The sequence below is a fragment of the Pseudorca crassidens genome, chromosome 17, assembly GCF_039906515.1.
Source record: "Pseudorca crassidens isolate mPseCra1 chromosome 17, mPseCra1.hap1, whole genome shotgun sequence".
Taxonomy (NCBI): Eukaryota; Metazoa; Chordata; class Mammalia; order Artiodactyla; family Delphinidae; genus Pseudorca; species Pseudorca crassidens.
Window position 1 is genome coordinate 34235931 of NC_090312.1, and position 22139 is coordinate 34258069.

The 22139-nt window shown below is 39.7% G+C and overlaps 1 protein-coding gene across 41 annotated transcripts in view; it reads right to left on the reverse strand.

Annotated features, from left to right (window-relative positions):
- The window catches only part of RIMS2 (regulating synaptic membrane exocytosis 2), a 572125-nt gene extending 551908 nt beyond the window's left edge, over positions 1-20217 (reverse strand). For all 41 annotated transcript variants that reach the window (XM_067711534.1, XM_067711541.1, XM_067711531.1 and 38 more), the window contains exon 1: positions 19569-20217. In XM_067711534.1, the coding sequence (XP_067567635.1) occupies positions 19569-19744 (176 nt within the window). In that variant the 5' untranslated portion in view covers positions 19745-20217. The remainder of the gene's footprint in view (positions 1-19568) is intronic.
- Positions 20218-22139: the final 1922 nt, after the last annotated feature.

Here is a 22139-nt window from a genome sequence, read left to right on the forward strand (position 1 = left end):
TAATTCACTAAATCATATATTCCATATATGCTCCCCTTATAAGAGGGTCCCTACTTCAGTGCTCCAGGAACAGTGAAAATCTTATGCCTAAAAGAAAAGATCTATGAAAGGGAAAGGTGGATGATGAGCTGGAAAGATAGTTTGGGGAGAGACTGTGAAGGAACTTGTGTACAAAAGTAAGGAGTCTGAATTTTATCCAAAGCAAGAGGAAGGCTAAAGAGGTCTTTAAGCTAGGGAATGAATGATTTAAATTTGGTTTTTAAGACAGTACTTTGAAACTATACAGAGGACAAATCCAGGATAGAAACACAAGATCTCAGAATACGAGACAGTGGCAATACTGGTGGAAACACACTGGTGAGAATTCTCACACTAGCTAGATTTTCTGACACTAAATCAATGGAATTTATGAATATACAGGCCCTAACATGCTCTTATTTCAAAATCTTTCATGGCAATCAAACATGCCAGTGATATAAATTCAAATTTCTTAACATGGCATACAAGCATAGATGGTTCTAAATATTTAACAACTGATACAACCATATAAAATTAATATACAAATAAATACATAAATTAACATTTAAAGTAAATTTCTATTGGGTGTAAGATAGGATCAAGGATGTGTTGTACAACATGGGGAATACAGTCAATATTTTGAAATGACTATAAATGGAAATTAACTTTTAAAAATTGTATAAAGTTTTTTAAAAATTATAAATAAATTTTAAAATAAATAAATAAATTTCTTTTTTCCAAATAAGCTATAGATGTTTACTGTGTACAGTAGTCCCTCCTTATCTGCGGTTTTGCTTACTGCAGCTTCAGTGATCCGCAGTCAACAGCAGTCAAAAAATATTAAATGGAAAATGTTTATTTCAGAAATAAACAATTCATAAGTTTTAAATTGCACATCATTCTGAACTGTGTGATGAAATCTTAAGCTGTCCCGCTCTGTCCCACCCAGGATGTGAATCATCCCTTTCCCAGCTCATCCTGCCTATTTGTCACCTAGTAGCCTTCTTGGTTATCAGATCAACTCTCACAGTATCACAGTGCTTCTGTTCAAATAGCCCTTATTTTACTTAATAATGGTCCCAGAGCACAAGACTAGCGACGCTGGCAATTGGTAAATGCCAAAGAGAAGCCATAATATGTTTCCTTTAAGTGAAAAGGTGAAAGTTCTCAACTTAATAATGAAAGAAAAAAATTGTATGCTGAGGTTGCTAAGATTTACTGTAAGATCAAATTCTCTGTCTGTGAAATTGTGAAGAAGGAAAAAGAAATTTGCACTCGTTTTGCTGTCGCACCTCAAACTTCAAAAGTTATGGCCACTTGAATGATAAGTTAAGATGGAAAAAGCATTAAATTTGTACAATATTTTGAGAGAGCACATTCACATAACCTTTATTACAGTATATTGTTATAATTGTTCTATGTTATTTTTAGTTATTGTTAATCTCTTACTGTGCCTAATTTATAAATTAAACTTTATCATAGGTACTTACATACAGGAAAAAACAGCACATATGGGGTTCAGTACTATCCACAGTTTCAAGCATCCCCTGGGGGCTGTGGAACATATCCCCAGCTGATAAGGGGGACTACTGTAATAAGAGTTGTACCATAAATTATACACATAGTCACTTAAATAATTTCCAAATCATTTGTTAAGTTTTAGAAGTGTTGATTTAATCTCTTTAAAGGGGCCGTGATTTGATATTTAGAACCATACCAAGCTTTTCCCAACATCTTTCTCATTAAAATGACAGTCATTAGTCCCTGGTACCCAGTAGCACTTTGCTGCAGCTGTAAGGCAACTGGGCATGCTGCCTGCATGTCACTGTCACATAGCATATGGATGCTAGTGTTTCCCACGAAACCCGTGTGCCTCAGGACATTCCCCCAAAAAATGGTGCCACAGAAACTACCTGCACTGCAGCCTGTTCCATTACCTCCAACAACAGGAAATGCTGAAGTATTAGGCAGGCACTAAAGCTCCAGCTCCAGTCACTATGTGCCTTCCAAGGACCACATTAATCCACACCAGCAATGTTACGAGGACATGTCATTCACCGCTACAGACTGCACTGGACAACATCATTAGGTAACATTCTCCAATAAAAGTTACCAATCTGCGTTAAAGTGATTCAATATTTTAATAACTAGTATCTCTGTACTGGTACACATCAGTTGAACACCAGTCCTTCATACAACGTCCTGTACAACTGACCCCTGCCAACTAGCTTCTACCACTCCACCCCTTCCTCCCATCTTTCAGGCACCTAGCAATATAGGAATATTTTAAATGGCTGGTGACAGTTATAACATCAATGGCCACTGTGATTATGACAATTAACATGTTATAGCAATTTATAGCTCACAGGCACTTTCATTTACAGTGTCACCTTAACCCTATGAGAAAGATACTACAGACCCTAATTCCTTACCCATGATTCCAAAATCCAAAAGCTCTGAAAACAGAGCTTTTTTTGTGAGTCTGTGCCAAAATTCTTGATCTGAATGAATTAGCATGAGGCTTTATATAGTCTTTATTTAACCTACTTGTAAATATTCATGTTTCACTGGAGAAATATAAATGTGTTCGCTTAGGGGCTGCTGTCCTGACCCGCTAAGAGTTACACATTTCCGTGGCATATGCACCTTCACATTTCTAAAATCCAAAATAGCTGCATTATAAAACACAGCTGGCAAAACAAGTTTCAGTTAAGGAATTTTGGACCTGTGTTTTCGATCTCCATTTACAGAGTTTAGGGAGTTGAAGTGACTTCTTCAAGATAACATAGCTTGTAAATGATGGTGCCAGGACTCTAATCCAGATACCCAAATCTTGTTTTTTATTCCTTATCCAAGACTGACCATAAATGAAAAAACCTTTTTCTGCATAAAAAGACACATTTCATATTTCATGTAATATCATGTAAGCATAAGTTAATATAAAAATTTTAAATGCAAAATTTTAAAGTCTGTACTTAACCTTCAAAAAATATATTTCCTGCTGCTTAAATATGTTTCACCCTCACTATTTTACACAAATGAGTTAGGTCACTGTCAGATTTGAGGTCACTGACCCAGAAGTTAAGAGCACCATCAATTATTATGTTGATACTATTTTTCACTAAAATTCCTAAAAACTACAAAGCAAATTAAACAATTTTTAAAGGCAGAATTATAAATAATTATCCTAGGGATTGACAAACTTTCTAATACCAATCCTGTCAATCCTGTGGTAGTTATATTTTTCAACAAATATTTCTGATTCTGCTTTTATCCATGGTAGGATTACACTTTTCTACACTGAGTTAGGCATGATCATGTAACTTGCTATGTATGGCCAATGAAACGTGAGCAGAAGTTATATACATATTTCTGAGAGTAAACTTTAAGAGACAACTTGCAATTCACCAGTCTCTCTCTTCATCTGCTCTCAGGGTTGACAATAGAGTGAAGACCCCAAGTGAGCCAGAAAAAACATATAGCATGAAAAAGAAATAAGCCTATATTGTTTTAAGCTACTGATATTTGAGGATAGCATAGCCTACCGTAAATTTATACATGTATTGCCTCTCAGCTCCTAATCCATCCTTCTTTGTCCCACTTGGTGATACTGGATCTGGACTCTATGACCATTTCTCCTTTACCACTTGGCACAATGTTAAGTTTTGTCAGTAGAGGGAGCCAGAGCAAAAGGAAGAAGGGGCTTTTCTTTTTGGTTCTGGGAGTTCTGTAGTGTTTCCTGCGATGCTTGGCTGCCAGGAGTTTACAGGATACCCAGTGGCACTCACTCTCCTAGCACTTTTCAACAGCACCCCAACAGGCATCGTTCCAGAAATTTCAGCAGCATCCCAGCAGGCAGTATCCCGGCAAGTTTCATGGACACCCATGGGTGGCTCCCCAGTGAGGGACTTTCCTGAGCACTCCAGCCATCTTCTCAGCAGCCAACATCCCCACAGATGACTTCCTGCCTGTTTGCCTCAGCTGGTGGCAGCGCAATGGGACAGTGCCACGACCTCCAAAAAGGGCTGAATTTCAGCCTTAGTTATGGGGGAAGGGACCTCTTCCAAGTTTGTTCCTTCCTTGAGTACTCAGCCTCAGCCCTAAAGGAGGTGGCTGTTCTCTGCTACAAGTTAACAAATCTTTATATTAAAATTTCCCTGTTCAAATTACTATTGTAGTTTCTGTCTCCTGACTGGACTCTGTTATCTAGTCTACTCCAACATATAAAACTATAGGCTGGACTTCCCTGGTGGCGCAGTGGTTAAGAATCTGCCTGCCAATGCAGGGGACACGGGTTCAATCCCTGGTCCAGGAAGATCCTACATGCTGTGGAGCAACTAAGCCCGTGCACCACAACTACTGAGCCTGCACTCTACAGCCCATGAGCCGCAACCACAGAGCCCGTGCGTCACAACTACTGAAGCCCATGCACTCTAGGGCCCACATGCCGCAACCTCTGAGCATGTTGCTGCAACTACTGAAGCCCACGTGCCTAGAGCCCATGCTCCGCAACAAGAGAAGCCACCACAATGAGAAGCCCGCGCACCACAACAGAGTAGACCCTGCTCGCCGCAACTAGAGAAAGCCCGCACGCAGCAACGAACACCAAACACAGCCAAAAAAAAAGATGGTAATTACTAACATATATTTAAAAAAAAAATGCTGAAACATGAATTTGTGTTAGTAGTTTTGAAGGACAGCCTTGGTTATTTTCTTTTTCTAGCTATTTCATAGCTACTTTTAATATTTTATGTACTAAAGTAAAAACAATAGATTATATTTTAACCAGACATAAAATTTAAGTCATACTACATACTATATCTTTTCATTAAATCAGACTTCTTGGCTAAAAATTATAAGAAATAAAAATAATATATGAAAGCACATTTATTGTAGGGTAAGAAATGGCTCTTCAACCAAACATGCCAAGAGAAACTGCATTCTCATCAAAAGATTAAATCCCAATCTTTATTTACTCATACTATAATATAAAGTTTATACTGAGTCTTTTAAAATGGCCATCAGATAATGAAAATGTTGCACTTGGAAAGGTTTCAGTAACTCTTCACTATGTTAGTCATATGATAAATTTATTTATTCCTCAATCTATAAAAATAAATCCAGTTATTAACGGAAAAGACTACTCAGGAAGAGTACTTAAGTGTTCTTTATGTGCAGAGCTAAGAACAATTCTCACTGCTTGCCCCCAACCCCCCAAGCCCACTTCCCATTTGACCAGTATTTTAATTCGAGAGGAAACTTAAATAAATGAAAAGTGAAGAGCAGATTGGCAATAATTTGAGGGCAATAAAGTATAATAAACCTATGGAAAAGTACCTATTGTAAAATAGGTAAAAAATAGGTTAAAAAACCTATTGTAAAATATTATTTCAAAGATACCATTCTAGAATTTGTGTCTCTGAATACAAAATACATTTTTAAAAATAAGAGTAGCTCAATGTCTCCTTTATAAAAACATATATCCAAACTTAATATCTAGTGGCACTTACTACAGGAATGTAAGGAAAATAATGGTTGCCCAAAGATGTTCACGTTCTAATCCCAGGAACGTGAATATATGTATCCTTACATGGTAAAAGAGATTTTAGAGATGTGATTAAGATGGGAAGATTATTCTGCAATATCTGGGTGTGCCCAATCTAATCATATGAATCCTTAAAAGAGAAAAATCCTTCCCAGCTGTGGACAGAGAGAGAGGCAGTGACAGAAGAACGGTCAAAGAGATGGCATCTTGAGAACTGAATGCCCCATTGATGGTTCTGAGATGTAGGAGGCTATGTGCAACACTGGATAGAGGTCTCTAGGAGGTCAAAACACAATTCAGCTGACAGCCAAGAAGGAAATGGGGATCTCAGTCCTATAACATCAAGGAACTGAATTCTTTCAACAACCCAAATGAGCAAGGAAACACCCCCTGCTAGCTTCCAGAAAGAAACACAGCCAGTTCTTTGATTTTGTCCAGTAAGACCCATGTCAGACTTCTGACTTAACAGAACCGTATGATAATACATTTGTATTGTTTTAAGCCACTAAGTTTGCTAGTAGTAGAAAACTAATTAATACAAGGGATACTACTTATAACCTTGGAAGATCTAGGTCATACTTTATTAAAGGAAGTAGCAATGTCTTTTCAACAGGTATTAAAATATTGGGGATTCATAAAAGTATTTATTGAAGATAAACTGGATTGATATTCTCCACAGTTATCAATGCTTTCCTCTTTCAGCTAATTTATTTATTTAACAAACACATGATGTTTATTATGTGCTAGGAACTCTTCTAAGAGCTTTATAAATGTAAACTCAATCCTCATAACAGCTTATAAAGTAGGTATTATTATCCCCGTTTTACAGATAAAGACACTGAGGTGCCCAACTACCAAGTAACAGAGCTGGGATTCAAACCCAAGCTTGTCTGACTCCAGAGTCCAAGTGTTTCAGCAATAGGCTCTTAACTACTTTCCATAAGACTAAACAGCAATGTGATGGAAAGAGACTGGGTTTTGGAGTTAGAAAGATCTAGGTACAGATCTGTGTTCTGTTACTCATAAGCTTTGTAACCTGGATCCTAGTACATAGTAGACACTGAAGAAATATTAATTCCCTCCTTCAATTCCTGCTACAAGTCTAGAGATATATTCAAATTCAGAGAAAACCCTATATGGAAGAGGCTTAAGATAAAAAGTGAACACTAGTCTCATACTCTTGAATTTCCACTTCTCTTTCCTCAATTTTACACATTCCTCTTCAGATCTCAGCTAAGACAACCAATGGTACCACAGCAACACATCTCTAGGAGTACTCTAAGCTCTCACTATCATATCAACAAAAATATACTGGAATTTTACCATTAAGAACATAAATACAAAGTAAGGGGGAAATTTTTTAAGAAATTAAACATGAGGTATAGGTAGGGTAAAGCCTCTTTAAGGAAATCTTAGCCATAGATTACCTCAAATGAAGCAGCTATTACACACACCTTCTGGTTCATTTCTTTGGCTCAAGTTTGTTACCATGTTACCTTATTCTTGTTAACATATTTGAAGACTGGTCACTGACCATATGCTAATATTCTTTATCATCTAGAAATCAACTTCATCACCTCATATTCTAGACATTGAACCTGGTCTTAACAAAGATGTTTTGTCCTCAAAGCTTCCTACCCCTGTAATACCACCATTATTATTGTCCAGAGAATTTTTTTTGTTGGTGGAATTCTCTAAAATGCTAACTACTATTTCAAATAGAAAAATACTCTACACTATAGCAAAAAAACAGTGTCTACTGGTGCACCAGCAAAAGGTGGCTTAATCTCTCACATCCTTGAATAAATGTTTATTAAATGAAACGTTTTTTAAATGTAAAAAATAATACTTATTAAATGTATTTTGTTCTCAACTGTTTTCATCTGCTGCCCACTACTTGATTGTTAGTTTAATACCATGCACCATAACCAATAGTTCTCATGTCCAAGAGAAGTAACAATAAACTTCTTACAAATGCGACCACTAAATCCTAAAGATAATCATTTCTTGAGGTATTAGCAGCTATCCACTCTGTCAGTTAGGTAGTGCCAGATTTAATCATTCATTCAAAAAAAATTTATATCCACTTACAATGGACCACCCACTGGGAACACTGTCCTTTTTCTACAATCTATCAGAAAATAGGAAGAAGTCAACAACTATAACATAATAAGGTGTGGTTATTAAGAGTACAAATTCTGGAATATGACTGCTTGGGCTTAAATCCTCGCTCCCTACTGAAAACTCTGAGCATATAACTGGAGTCTTCATTTTTTTTTTATCTGTAAAACTGGGGAAAATAATAACTATCTCATAAGATTGTTGTAGCGGCTGAATCAGATAATGCATATATAATAGAGCACAGCAACAGCACAGTAAGAATTCAATAAATGTTGCCTATTGAGCATTAATGTAGTATTAATGTATATAATAGAAGTATATAACAAGAGTTTGTAAGAGCACAAATGAGAGTCATCTAACCCAGTTTCCAAAACGTTGGAAACCTGAGATGAATCTCAGTTAAGACCTAGGAGGACTTAGCCAGAGTAAAGTGGCTAGGGCTTTCTAGTCATAGAGAACAGTATATGCTAAACTACAACAGAAGATGGAAAAAAAAAAAAAATAGGGAACTCACTTCAAATATTTTGATACAGTCAAAACAGGCAGTGCTCATGAAAGACTGCCAGGATATAAAGGTTGATAAAACATCATAAAGGGACTTCTATGATATACCTAGAAGTTTGGACTATATCATAAATGCAATGGGGAGGTACTGAAGAATATTAAGAACATTAAATTTGTATGTTAGAGAGTTGTACTATTATAGAGGTTGGATTACAGAAAGTGAGCCTAAAGAAAAGATCCGTGTTTAGAAATGAATAATTAAGGAAAATATAGTAAAGGCATGAAACAATGCAGTGACAATGAAGATGGAGAGAAAGAGATTTCAAAGATATTTGGGAGATAATAATGACAGGATTTGGTAACTGATTATATTTGAGGGCTGAGGAAGAGGGAGGAAATTAGAATGACTCCCATGACCTCCAGGTTTTATTAACAAATGTTTATTGACTCACAACTACGTGCCTGGTACTACCTTGGGCATAAAAAGATGATTAAAACTTGGTCCATGACATCAAAGAAACCTGTTATACTAAGAAGAACATAGAGATTAGTAACTGATATTGAAAATCTGAAACATTATAAAATAATTATTTACAAAGTGCTATGGAAATTGAAAGGAGAGATACCCAACTGGCGGAAATACATCAGAGAGATGTATCTCTTCACAGCAATGGAGCTAGGCACAAAACGGCATATCAGGTAACGTAAGAGGATGTGCATAATCAAAGAGTTAAAGAACATGACACAGAGAGGGATTTGTAAAAAGATTACTATGATTACATAGAAGGAAGTGGGTTGTGAATACCTAAAGTCATGGTCCATTCACATTCATAATCCCAATAAACTTTTACTGAACTCTGGTGTATCAGTCTGGGTCCTGGCAGGAAACAGATGGCATATTCAAACAAAGTAACTAAAGAGAGTTTAATAAAGGGACTGTTTTACAAAGGTGTGGGCAGGGTTTAAGGAAACCAACAAGGGACAGTGCAGTATGGGGGCTAGCAACAGTGGGAAGGAATTTCCAGAACCAGAAGAAAAATAGCTATACTAAGAGGGCCACCAGACTGGTATGGAGGAAACTTGGGAACAAATAACCTGACCTCATTCTCCTTCCATCCAATCTGCCAACATCTCACATCAACAGAACCCACCTGGAGGTCAGAGAACAAGGGAGCCTGCTGGTGCAATCCACAGAGGTCAGTCTCCTATAGTACAAAGCAAAGTGGGAAAAAAATATGGAGTAGATCTGGAGCAGTGAATGGAAAAATACGTAAAATGCAGTGGTAAAGTTCAACAACATTCAACTATATCTCCCTCTGGTCTTATAAAATTCACCTCCCAGTTTTGTAAATCTTCCTAACCTTAAGAGTTTGGAGATGGAGTTTAACCATTAGCCTTCAACCTGCAAAACTTTTAACATGAAGCTTCAATTTGTTCTAAAATGGATCTTTAGCGTTGTGAATTTTTCTTTCTCATCATTAAGTCTATATGCTATGTTGGCTTCCAGAGCAAGTATCTCTGTTAAGATACAGTGTAAGTACTTTCCCGAAACTTCAACGACAAATCCTCAGTTGGGACACAGCCCAATTGTCACCAGACAGGTGGAAAAGACACTTCCTGATAAATTCTGTATTCAAGAATCAATGACTGAGTTAAGACTTAGGTTAGCTTAGACCAGACAATCGTTGAAGAGAGATCAGCCTGTGATGGTAAAATTCAGTACCATGGAAGTACTTCTGGATTCGACCAGTGCAGATGTGAACTTTAAAGCTTTTCCAAAATTAAATAAATAACAGGCAGTAATCATAAGAGAATTTGTATTAGATTAGGTGATATTAGCCACAGTAAAAGATATGCCTCCAAAATCACAATGACTTAACACAGAAGTATATCTCTTATTCACGTAAAATCTAATGCAGGGTTGGGGGGCAGAGGGGGAGGATAATCATCAGCCAGAGCTCTATTACATGCACCCACCTAGACACAAGAGGAGCCGGAAAAGGCAGTCCAGGGCTAGACAGCTACTGCATAGCAACAACTCTATGAAAGAGGAATATAAATCTTTGATGAACACCTAGCTACCTCCACCACAAAGTTCATTTTCGACAAAAAAAAATGTTGTGCCAATAAAAGCATTAATTAATTATTTCAGCTTTCAGTCAAAAGAAATTATGTGTGATGTGATATGTGATTAAACAGGTTTTTCATGTATGTGCCTGAGAAGCAAACCATTACAACAATTGTAATAGACACCTTATACGCCAACAAAACAAGATGGATGTGAGCATCATCTCCATCTGTCAACTGAACAATACCAAAGCATCAAATACCAATAAACACCATTGTGGTTATTCTGCTATCTAGCTATAGTATTTAGTGTATACTTTTTTCCCAGTTTTAGCATCCCAGAAGCCTAGTTGCAGGATGTTGTATGGAAAATATAAATTAGAGCTTTTTGACATGTATATATAATATAGATATAATACATGTTCATAATATATAAACTATATAAAAGTTGTTCATTCTTAGCTTAATTTATACTATGTAGTTGCCCACCAGTTTTTTGGTAACAATTATAGAGAGAGAGTAGGTGAAACAATATTATATCACTCCTGGGTCTAAACCTGTTCTCAACTTTTCCCTTTCTATAATCCTAGCTCTAATCCTATTTCTAGAACTTCCCATCACAAAATCCAACAAAACTTATAAATTCTGCAATAATTCAGTAAGCTCATATAAAGAGGAAAAGAATCGTCATCAACTGCAACATGTCATCTCCACAGCTAATCTCCTCTCTATATTTTCCTAAAATACACCCGCATTTCCAAAATTTCCTCAGAAGTGGTATAGGAAGATATACAAAAAAAGGAAGTTTGCCCGAATTAAATCTAACATATACAACAAAGACTGCATAATAGTTTTAAACACCCAAAGGATTAAACAAAACCAGTTGGTGAGAAATTCACTGAGACTAAATTGTCAATGGGAGCAAGGAATGTTCAATAGAAGGAAGACAGACCTGGAAAAGATTACACGGCGTTAGTATATCCAGCAGGAAAAAGTATTATAAGCAAAGATATTTATTAGGGTTCCTTCCTATTAGGAATGGATTCAAATAGTCCTGACCTTGTTCTCCCCTTTTTCTTTGCCTTCTTTCCTTTCTCCCTTTTTTATTACTGCTCTATTATTTCCCATCCTACCCCCACTACATTCCAAGTTGTAGTCACTTCTAGTACTCATATTCATGTTATAAGCTCTTTAAAATAACTAAAACAATAAAAGAAGCCACTTCCCCACCATCCTCTCAAGAGAACACTGGTCCTGAAACTAGATGAGTTCAGAGAGCTGACAGTCAGTGACATAAGCAGACAAAGACAAATAGGTATTATGTATACAGCAGTCAGTTGAGCAAGTCAGGCATCGTAAGAGCTTACTTCACCCTTTACACACAGTTGTCAAATCGTGGCCATTTGGCTCCTAAATTTTTCAAAATCTGTCCTGCCTCTCCACTTCGACCGTGACTGCCTTATTTCATATCTTCATCATTTATCACCCAAATTACTGTAAGAGTCTCCCAACTACTGCCCTTGTCTCTAGCATTATGTATTCTCATCAACCCATTGTACTTGTAAAACTGGTAGGGGGAGGTAGTTTGACAACAAAAGTCTGATTATATTGCGCCAGTGCTTAAAATCCTTCCTGGACTCCCTACTGCCTTCAGGATTAAATCCAAATCCAAAGAATAGCATGTAAAATCTTTTCAACTCTGAACCTTGCCATCTCTCCAGTCTCTTCTACTAACACACCTCCATTTAAACCCTGTGCTCCAGACCTTCTGAACCACTTCAAGTGAGTTTCTCCACCATTCCCTGCCTCTCTTTTACAAATGAAAGGTAAAGTTTTGGGGGAGAGAGATGTGGGAGTTTTAGTATTTTTGTTCGCAACATCTTCCTCTGCCCAGCTAACATCTACTCATCCTTTGAGACTCAGCCTAGATACTATCTCCCCAAGACTGGATCAGGCACTCCTCTTGTATGAATATAGCCACGATATACTGTGCTCAGTGGTCTACTAGCACTTATTATGCAATAGTTTAATTGTGGTTTATCATGGTTCTTACAGTGAGTTCCTCAAGGATTAGCTGATAATGGTTAAAAGTGTTTTTAACACCCAGAGATGTCTGCATTTCCTTACATGACTAGAGAATACAAAAGTATTGATATCTCTAGTCTCTACTATCTTTAATATCTAGGAGTGAAATTTCTAGAAATTTTAAAAGAATCAAGTGTCTGACACCCTCAAACAATACCAAAGAGACAACAAACTACTCACTGGATTATCTAACATATTTTCTGCTATGGTTATAATGTGCTAAAAACAACTTTACAGTGTTTTTTCACGGCACTTTACATCTTTATGTGTTCATATGATTATGCTTGGCCTTGGATTGCCCGCTCCTGGAGGAAATGAATTATTTCTAACCAACACATTCTGTATGTTCCTTACCATTCAGCTCTGTTAAACATACTGGAAATTTGCAAATGCTTTAAAAGTAAAGTAATCATTTTTAAAGTAAAATATTCCTTAATTTGCAATATTCCTTAAATGGAAAATGATGTATCACAATATTCTTCTGGTTTCTAGTCAGAACAGATATGCTCTTAGTCCAAAAGAAAGATGAGCTGCAATCATACAAAAATACCATAAGTTTGCTTCCAGTAAAATAAGCAAAACTGGACGTATGTTTAAAACTTAACATTTCATTTCAAAAACAAGGGCACTACTACCTAAGCAAACCTTTTTCTTTCAGATTACTGAATTTTACCTTGAAAGGAAGCACTATCTAAATGAACATTTAATTTCTAAATGAACATTTAATTTCTAAGTGAACATTTAATTCCCAATGTTTCATTCATTCCCCCAACTAATTTTTTTTTTTTTTTTTTTGCCGTACGCGGGCCTCTCACCGTTGTGGCCTCTCCCGTTGCGGAGCACAGGCTCCAGACGCGCAGGCTCAGTAGCCATGGCTCACGGGCCCAGCTGCTCCGCAGCATGTGGGATCTTCCCGGACCGGGGCACGAACCCGTGTCCCCTGCATCAGTAGGAGGACTCTCAACCACTGCGCCACCAGGGAAGCCCCCCAACTAATATTTTTGAGTGCTACAATGTGTAAGGCAGTGTGTTAGATTAGAAGCTGAGGCTGAAATGATAAACGAGACAGACATGGTGCCTGTTCTCTGGGAATTTATAATCCAGCAGGGTACACAGATTATAAACAAAGATTCCAATGTAAATTTGGTAAGAATAATTGGGGAAATATTAAAGATGTGATGAAGGATAAAAGAAAGCGCTTTCCTGCCCATGCTTTCTAAGCATGGGCAGGAAAGTGCTCAGATAAGGAGACAAATTTGAAGCTAAGTCCAGAAGGATGAGAAAGAGGAAGGCATACAAAAATTGTGTGTATTTAAGGGGCAAAGGAAAGGAGATGAGCATTCTAAACTCTAAAAACCATGCTTCAGAATTAGATTAACCTGATAAGATTCTGAGTCCTCATATATAATATGAATAAGACAAATAAGTAAATACATATTTTTGATTTACTAATAGAGTGAAAAATTGATCCAGGCAAATCTAAGAAACACCACAATGTAATGTCCACAAATTAGTTCCCTCACATTCACCTAGGACAATCAGTATCTTGGCAATAACCAATAACATGGTGCCAGTATTATTTTCACTGCTACACCTTAGTTAGCAGACTCCTTATTAATGGTTTTTGCTGAGGAAACTGCTTCCAATTCATCACCTTCCCTCTCCTCATTCTTAGCCTTCTAGACAAATAATGAAGTCACCTAAAAGTCCTCCAGGCATATTTTGACTTCCCAGTAGACAAGGAAAAGAATCTCTCAAAAAAAGGGGAGGGGGGACAAATTTCACCCAGGAATGCTATAATATTAAGGCTTAGAGACTCCTGTCTATAATCAGTTAATAACAACTATTTATTTCACACCTATTTGTGCCAGGACACTTAACTAGTCTATATTGATTACAACAATCCTTCAAGGTAGATGTTATTACTCAGATAATACAGATGAGGAAACACAGGCTCAGAGAGTTTAATAATGTAAGCAAGAACTTACAGTTATTAATTAGTAAAATAAAGTTTCAAGTCGAAATCCATCTAGCCCAGCACACTTGCCTCCACTACCTCTCTCTTCATCACACTGTACAATCAATTTTTTATCAATATGTATTGCCAACAAGATATTATTTAATTGTCCTAGTTACTTTAAAATATAGAATATACATAAAGAATTTACTAGGTACTCTCTCATAAAATGCCAATCAATTTTTTAGAATGCATTTTGAATCCTTAAAATCTATAGAGTTTCAAGTTTTGGCAATGAGCATGGTTATTTACAAGTACAATAACGATTTTTATTTAAGTCTTCATGATTGTTACATCATTTATCTGACTCTTAAAATTTCATTAGGCTATAAGAAAAAATATGGTAGTATTTTAAATATTAGAATGAGGAAGATCATTCTAAGCATATCACAAAACCCAAAAGCCATAAAATAAAAAGTAATAAATTTAAATACATTATTAAAAACCCTGACTAGTAAAAAGGTATAAACAAGGTCATAAAACAGGTGACAATAAAGAGATTCAACAAATCATTAAAAATGACAAACAGAAAAAGAAATACAAATGGTTCTCAACCTCCCTGATAGTAAGAAAACTGCAATTAAATCTAGAATGGCATATTTTTCACCAAAACATTGGCAAGGACTATCACATACTGACTGAACAAGGATGTGTGAAAATCTCCCTATTATATGTCACTTATGCATACTTCCTTTGTGCAATTTAATATTTATTATTTTTAATATTTATTAAAATTTAAAATTTTTATTTTATATGTTATAAAAAATATAAAAGTTATATTTTATGACCTTTTGACTAAACAATCCCATTTCTAGGAATTTATTCCAGAGACATATTCACACATGTGGGAAATGACATATGTACAAAGATATTTATCACAGCGTTATTTCTAATGGCAAAATAATTAGAAACAACTTAAATACCTAAGAATATGAAACTAGTTAAAGAAGTTACAGAACATTCATAAAATGGGATATTACACAGCCATTAAAATGAATTAGGCACATATATTCACAGGTATGGAATTGATCTCCTAAGAAGTAAACTGCAGGACACATTGTGTTTCTTTATGTTTACAAATATAAACCCATACGTGTGTGCACACACATACCTACATATACAGACACACAGTATTTGATATACACACATATCTACTCTCATGCATAGAATATTTCTGAAAGAGTATACAATACGCTGACAACAGCAGTTGCCTCTGGCTAGGGGAAATAGGTAGCTAAGAAATTTTATACATTATGTTATGTGTTACCTATTAAATAAAGGAGTTTATAAATTGACTTTGGAAAGTACTTTTAAAATTGAATTATTAAAAAGAAATTAGAACTGCTTACCTATGTTTTAAATATAAGCTAAATTATTACTTTGATCTATCATGGAAATTTTTACTTATCATCTTCTTTTATTGGGGGAGCAAATTATCCCTTTGACATTAACAGAAAATCTAAACTGAGAATGAAAAGATAATTTACAGGTCAAGAAGCACATAATTTCTAATTTGTTGCAAAAACACCTCATCTGAAAGACTATTATATGCAGATAGTAGAAACTCAATAAGTATTTACTGAATGAATACTTTTCTGTTGATTTCAGTAGGTTTGCTTTCCTCATACATTTTTTTCACAATATCACACCAAAAACAAACAACAAAAACTCCCTGAAAAATATAAACTTTTAATAAATTATGTACTTTTGTCCCAAAAATTTCATTTTCCCAACAAGTTTGGTAAACTACTTGTTAATGAACATTACTACAATTTAAATCAACATTGCTTACTAGGTACCTACCACGTGCAGGTGTTAAGGATGCTGCAAAATACAAACTCCGAAGAAAAGAAGGGTAAGTTTTTATTCTTGCCCTCAAGAAGTTTAGTCTTGAAAGACAAGGTTTAAAAACTTTAATCAATAAAAGGACATTACAGATTTTACTGATAGATTGCGTTATCCAAACTAAAACTGTTAAAGGAATTTACATAAGGATAAAAAAAGTAATTATTGATCTACTGAAATATAAAAATGCTTCCAAAGGCCTAATATCTCACTCACACGTAAAATGGTATTATTTGATGGTGACCAAAGACTTCCAGAGTATGTGGATATTCAGCTAGACTTTGAAGAAATTGCTAATGATTAAATAAATATAAATAGTTTTTAATTATTCAGGCTCCTTAGAAGAGAGATTACTGTAGTGGTCTCAATCAGTTTTGATCGCTCACCTCTCTCACTAAAAATATCTCAGGCATGAACTTCTTAAAATATGTATATTTATTTATAAATTATATGCATCTTCACACTGTCAATCTATATATTAAGTATTAGTAAAGCTTAATTTCTTTTTCAAATAGAAATGTAAATATGTTTTATTATTTTCTTCCTGTAATCCAATACATCATCTTATGATGCCCTTGGGTAGGCACACTCCACTTTGTATGAATACTTAACATGAATATTGAAACTCACAGATCATGCAAAAATATTTCCATGCAACAGTGTCAATTTTTCACACAGCAAACTTATTTTTTAACATAGTTGTTAAAAGGCAGCAGACATGAATTTGAATTTCAGTTTATTTCTCTCTGCCCATGACCTTCTCTCAGAATAAATGTTAACATGCAATTAAATGGACATCACTAAAGAGAAACAAAGTGTAGTCATGACTAGATAAATGGCCCCTAAAACTTAATGGGAAATAGTAATCATTGAAGAATATTAGTATTATTTTTTTCTTATAAATAGCATTTGAACTTAATAAACAACATTGAAAATATATTACTTAGTAAATTGTCAAATTCTTCAAAACAATGTCTTTCACTATTATCATTCTATTATAAAGTCTATCTATTCTTTTCCTCATTTTCTTTGCCTACTCTTAGCTTATTACAAAAGCCAAAAGTATTTTTAAAGAACATTAAAAATTAAAGTTTCAAATATATTATGCTTTAACTTCCAAATAGTTTCTTGTTAAAATGAATACAGAAACAATTCCGAAACCATGTAGATCATTTTGAGGTATGACTCCTTCCAAGTCTCAGTTAGGTAAAAATGCAAATAGATATTTTAAATAAATATGAACAGATTTTTCATCAATGAAATTTCATATACTGTATAACTATATGTGTAGAGAATGCTTGTTTCTACCTAAACTATGCAAATATGAATGCACAAACTTTATATGATTTGCACAGTATGTAGGTTTACATAGAAATGTAATATATTCACATGTACCTACCTGGAAAACCCTTTCACACTATATAACATATAGTTAATTTTGAGTAATTCTTAATTCAGTACTCAAAACTTCATTTAAATTTCTATATATTAGAACAATAAATAGATTTGGAACTATACTGAACTAGCCAGTAAGTACCATGATTTAGCATACCATAAAAAAATAAAAACACATTCTACATCTAAATATGTGAGTCAAAGAAATAAAACCACATTTAATTTGAGCATCATTTTGAAAATACTTATTTTGTAGCAATTATAGTGAAAAATACAGATTCATATATCTAAATATCAAATCTAAGTCATCAAAAAGCTTGGCATTGTTAGTATATATAGTAAAGTTGAGCAAAATTAGAAGTATGCTCAAAAAACTTTTCAAAATAATGTTTAATTCATTATTAGTTGAAATAAGCTACTGAAATTTCTTAACCTTTTTCATTTCTCGAGGCTACTAATAAATCACACTCCCAAACAAGTATTCAAACCCAGAAATCAGTTTCGAAGAAGCAATTCTTCTTTATTTCAGTTAATATGTTAGGAGCACATTTGCTCTCTTAGTGCTTCAATATTTTTGAGAACTAGTATTTTTCTTGGACATGTAAATATATTTGATACATTTGTTATTATATTATTTAAAGGAATATTTTTCATTAAAATATGCAAATATGTATGTATAGACAGAATTGTTTCTTTGTAAGTGCTAAAGAATACTGAATGCAACAACCTGTTTTTAAAAGTTAATGATCAGAGGTCAGTGTGTTAGTTCCCTCCTAGAGGAACTCTTACACTTTCAACTATGTGTTTCTGTGGAGAATATGGGAAAAGTATATTTGATAACACAGAAAATAACTGTCGCACCTTCGGCATATAAACTGTACAAATTAATATCTTAATGAATAATGCATTTCAAGCAAAAATGAAAGAGTTGAGTTGGAAAAATATCAGAAGGGTTACACATCTTCTGCGCACTCTCTTTCACGTAGTAACTGAGAAATCAAATAACCGTAAAACATTTAAAAGCAAACGTGCAGAAACAAATCTCTTTGCCAGACTGACAAGAAAAGGAGTCTCAAAGCTACAGATATCTGTCCGGACAGTTCCCTGGTGCTGAAGTTACACAGCCGCTAAACTGCGCGGGTGACTGGGTGCTGCTTTTACCGTCCCACCCTCGGCAAGACCCCGGCTGCCTAGCCTATCAGCACAAATAATAGAACTTCACAAGGTAGGAGGCATCCCAAAGCGCAGTAATGGGAGGAACTAGGGTCTCTTCAGAGTCCCTTCAGGATTAAACAGATTTACTAGTTGCAAACAGGAAGAGCAGCAGAGTGCAGGGTGTTAGAACCCGCCGAGGGGGAGGGGGTGGAAGATGGCGGCGGCCGCACACCCACCCGAAACGCGACAGAGCTTAGGCCCCTCGCCCGCACGGCCTCCCTCCTGCCCGCTACGACAGTGGGCAGCTCTGCTCTCCGAGCCGCCCTGCGGAGGCGGCGACGAGACGGCCCCGGCGGCGCCCTCATCCCCGGCCGGCGCGCCTTTGCCGGGGTCCCGGCCGGGGAGCACCTGTGCACGGCCATATTGGATTCCTTGCCCCAGTCACTGCCTCCGCGCGGGGGCGGCGGGAAGGGAGAAGGGACGCGCGGAGCCTGGGTTCAGCCCCAACCCCTCCGGGGCCACGGAGCCGAACTGGCCCGCGGGGAAAGCCAGCAGGACGCCCGGGAAAATTACAACGCCCAAAGGCTCGCGACCCTCACCTCAGCCGGCCTCGGCGCCCTCCTTCCCCGACACACACCCCCGCGCTCTGACACCCAGAAAGCAGCCCCGGCGGCCGCCACCAGCCGCAACCCTCATGGCCCGGGCGCCGCCGGCGAGAGGGAGGGCGGCGACCCGGGGCGCGCAGGCGGCCGCAGGGCAGCGGCCGAGGGGGCGGAGGGCAGGGAGGGAGGCGGGAAGATGGAGCCAGGTCCTTACTTGAGCACCGACTGCTCCTTCTCCTCTTCTTTCTTCTGCCTATCCATGACCGCCAGGATGATTTTCCTCTCCTCCTCCGTGAGGTGGCTGAGGTCGGGCATCTCGGGCTGCAGAGGCGGCTGAGAGGCCGCCGGGGTGGGAGCCGGGCGGCCCCGCGGCCCGACAGGAGCCGACATATTTGGTGGAGTCTAACCACCCTAGGGAAGAAGGGAGGCAACTCCACTGGAGGCGGCGGCGGCGGCACCGGCGCGGGCGGCTGGGGCAGCCTCCGGCGCTGGGACAAATACATACAAATCAATGGCCTTCAATCCTAGGCGACAGCCCCCCTCCTCCAAGATAGAAGAGCGGGGGAGGGGAGGGCGAGCGCGGGGGAAGGGAGAGCTGATGAGTGCGCTCCGAGAAATGTTTCTTCTTCCCGGGGGCGAAGGGCTGGCAAGTGAGCGGTTTGAGGGAGCGAGGAGCGGGAGGCCGGGACGCGGAGTGAGCGGAGCGGCAGGGGAGGGTGGTGGAGTAAGGTGGCGGGGACGACTAAGGGTGGGGTGACTGGAGGGAGCGGGCAGGAGGGCGGCGCGCCGGCCGGGGCGCGAGTGTGTACGGCCGGGGCGGGGGGTGCGCGCACCGCTCGAGAGGAGAAAGAGGAGGCTGCGCGACCCAGCCCCCCGGGGGAGTCCGGGGAACTCGCTCCGAGCGCCCAGAGGCAGCGTCCCGCGAGCCGGAGGGGCGCAAGAGCGGGGAGGGAGGAAGCAGGGTCTAATTTCCCAGAGAAGCAGCTGAGCCGTACAGCCGGCTGACGCGTCACAGGGCTCCCGGCGCCGCGGAGGGAGGACCCCCCTCTAGCCACGACGAGGAGAGGGCCGCGGGGCAGGGGATGGCCGCCAGAGACCCCTCCGGGCTAGACCGGGTAAGCGAAAGCGGAGAAGAGATGACAAGGGCTAGCGGCGGAGAGTCCCGGGGCCAGGGCTACGCGGCTGCCAACGCCCGCATCCAAGCGAGCTCCGACGCGCAGCAGGGTCGGGCGCCGGTCCTTCCTCATCACGCGCCCGCCCAGGGTCCCTCAGCCGCCGCCGCCGCCGCCGCCCTAGGGTCCGTAGAGTGGGTGCGGTGGGCCCGCTCTCTACGCCGCTGCTGCCGCCGCCGCCGCACCTCCTCCGCCCCTCCGCCTCCCGGGCTCCTCCCGCGGGCCGCGTCACCTCCCGGCCGCTGAGGCCCGGGCACCGCGGACGCCCAGCGGGCGGCGGCCACCCCTCCCGAACGCGATCTGTGGACTGGGGCCGGGCGGGGAGATGTGAGGCTAAGAGTGTGAGCCGGGCGGAGGCGGGGAGCGGGAGTTTCAAGGGCGGGGGTGTGGCGAATGTGAGCGTGCGAGCCTGCGTCGGGAGAGAGGAAAGAGGGAGAGCCGAGGTGGTTGGGGCGCCCTGTGGGTCAGCTGGAGAGGCAGAAGACTAGGAGTGTGGGCACTGGCGGCGGGGCGTGTCGCGTCCGGAGAGAGGGTGTGATCGGGAGTGAGGGCTCCCAGGGTTTTGGAACGGGAGGGCGGGGGGTGGGCATGGTGTCTGGCTGCAGGTGAAAGAGTGTGAGCGCGTGGAGGGACTCTCGAGATGTCGTGGGAGGGGTCCTGGAAGGAGGGAGAGTGTAAGCGTGGCGTGGGGTCCCCATGGCAAAGAATGCTCGGAGAGCTACTGAGCCGAGGGCGTAGGAGAGCCTGGAGAAGCGGGGAGGTGAGATTGGGGAAGATAGGGTTTGTCTGGGACAGGTGTGAGGATGAGGACGAGACAAGAGGCTGCGAGTGGGAGCGCGAAAGGATTAAGGATCAACCGGAGGGTGAGGATGAGCCGCTGCTGGGCCAAGGGCTTCGGTTCTATTTGGTCCTATTTGGAGGGCCTAGTCTAGAGAAAACTGGCAGGGAAGCCAGGGTATGGGGTTAGTGTCAGAGTCCGGTTTTCCGAGCACAGGGACGGGTAAGATGAAAGAGGTTGAGAGTGGACAGAAAACCCGCTCCTGGAGGATGGCCGTGGCTGCCGCTGCCTTCCGTTATTGGTGGGGCTGGGCCCGGCCCACAACCCTCTGGGTGCGGGCGGGACAGGGAGCTGGTGGAGAGGGGTGGGGTTGAGGCCTGGGGGCGGGTTGCCAGGGATCAGCCCTTCTGCCTGCTCTCGGCAAGCACTGTGCATGACTGAGTTGGGGTGTGTGTGCGCGCGTGCGCAAGTGTGTGTCTACGTATATGTACACACCCCTACCCCACGTTCCACGCTAGCTCTGTTTAGTACCGGACCAGATTATGCTCTGATGAGTTGTGTTAAGCCCTTTGGGGTTTGTATTATATGTATCTTCCTGGTGTGTAGCAAACTCTCTCCTCCCTCTGTTCCCCACGTACCACCTGACTAGCTCCCAACTTAAGAGAGCTGGGGATAGACACAGCAGCCCTATAAGTCTCTTGTGATTTCTAAACATTAATGTTTTATGTTTCTTTTCTCCCACCCCTTGTAATTGGGAAGAAGGAAAAGTTTACTTAAGTGCTTTTATGTATGTATGTATGTATGTATATTACCTACTTCAAATCAAACTCTCACA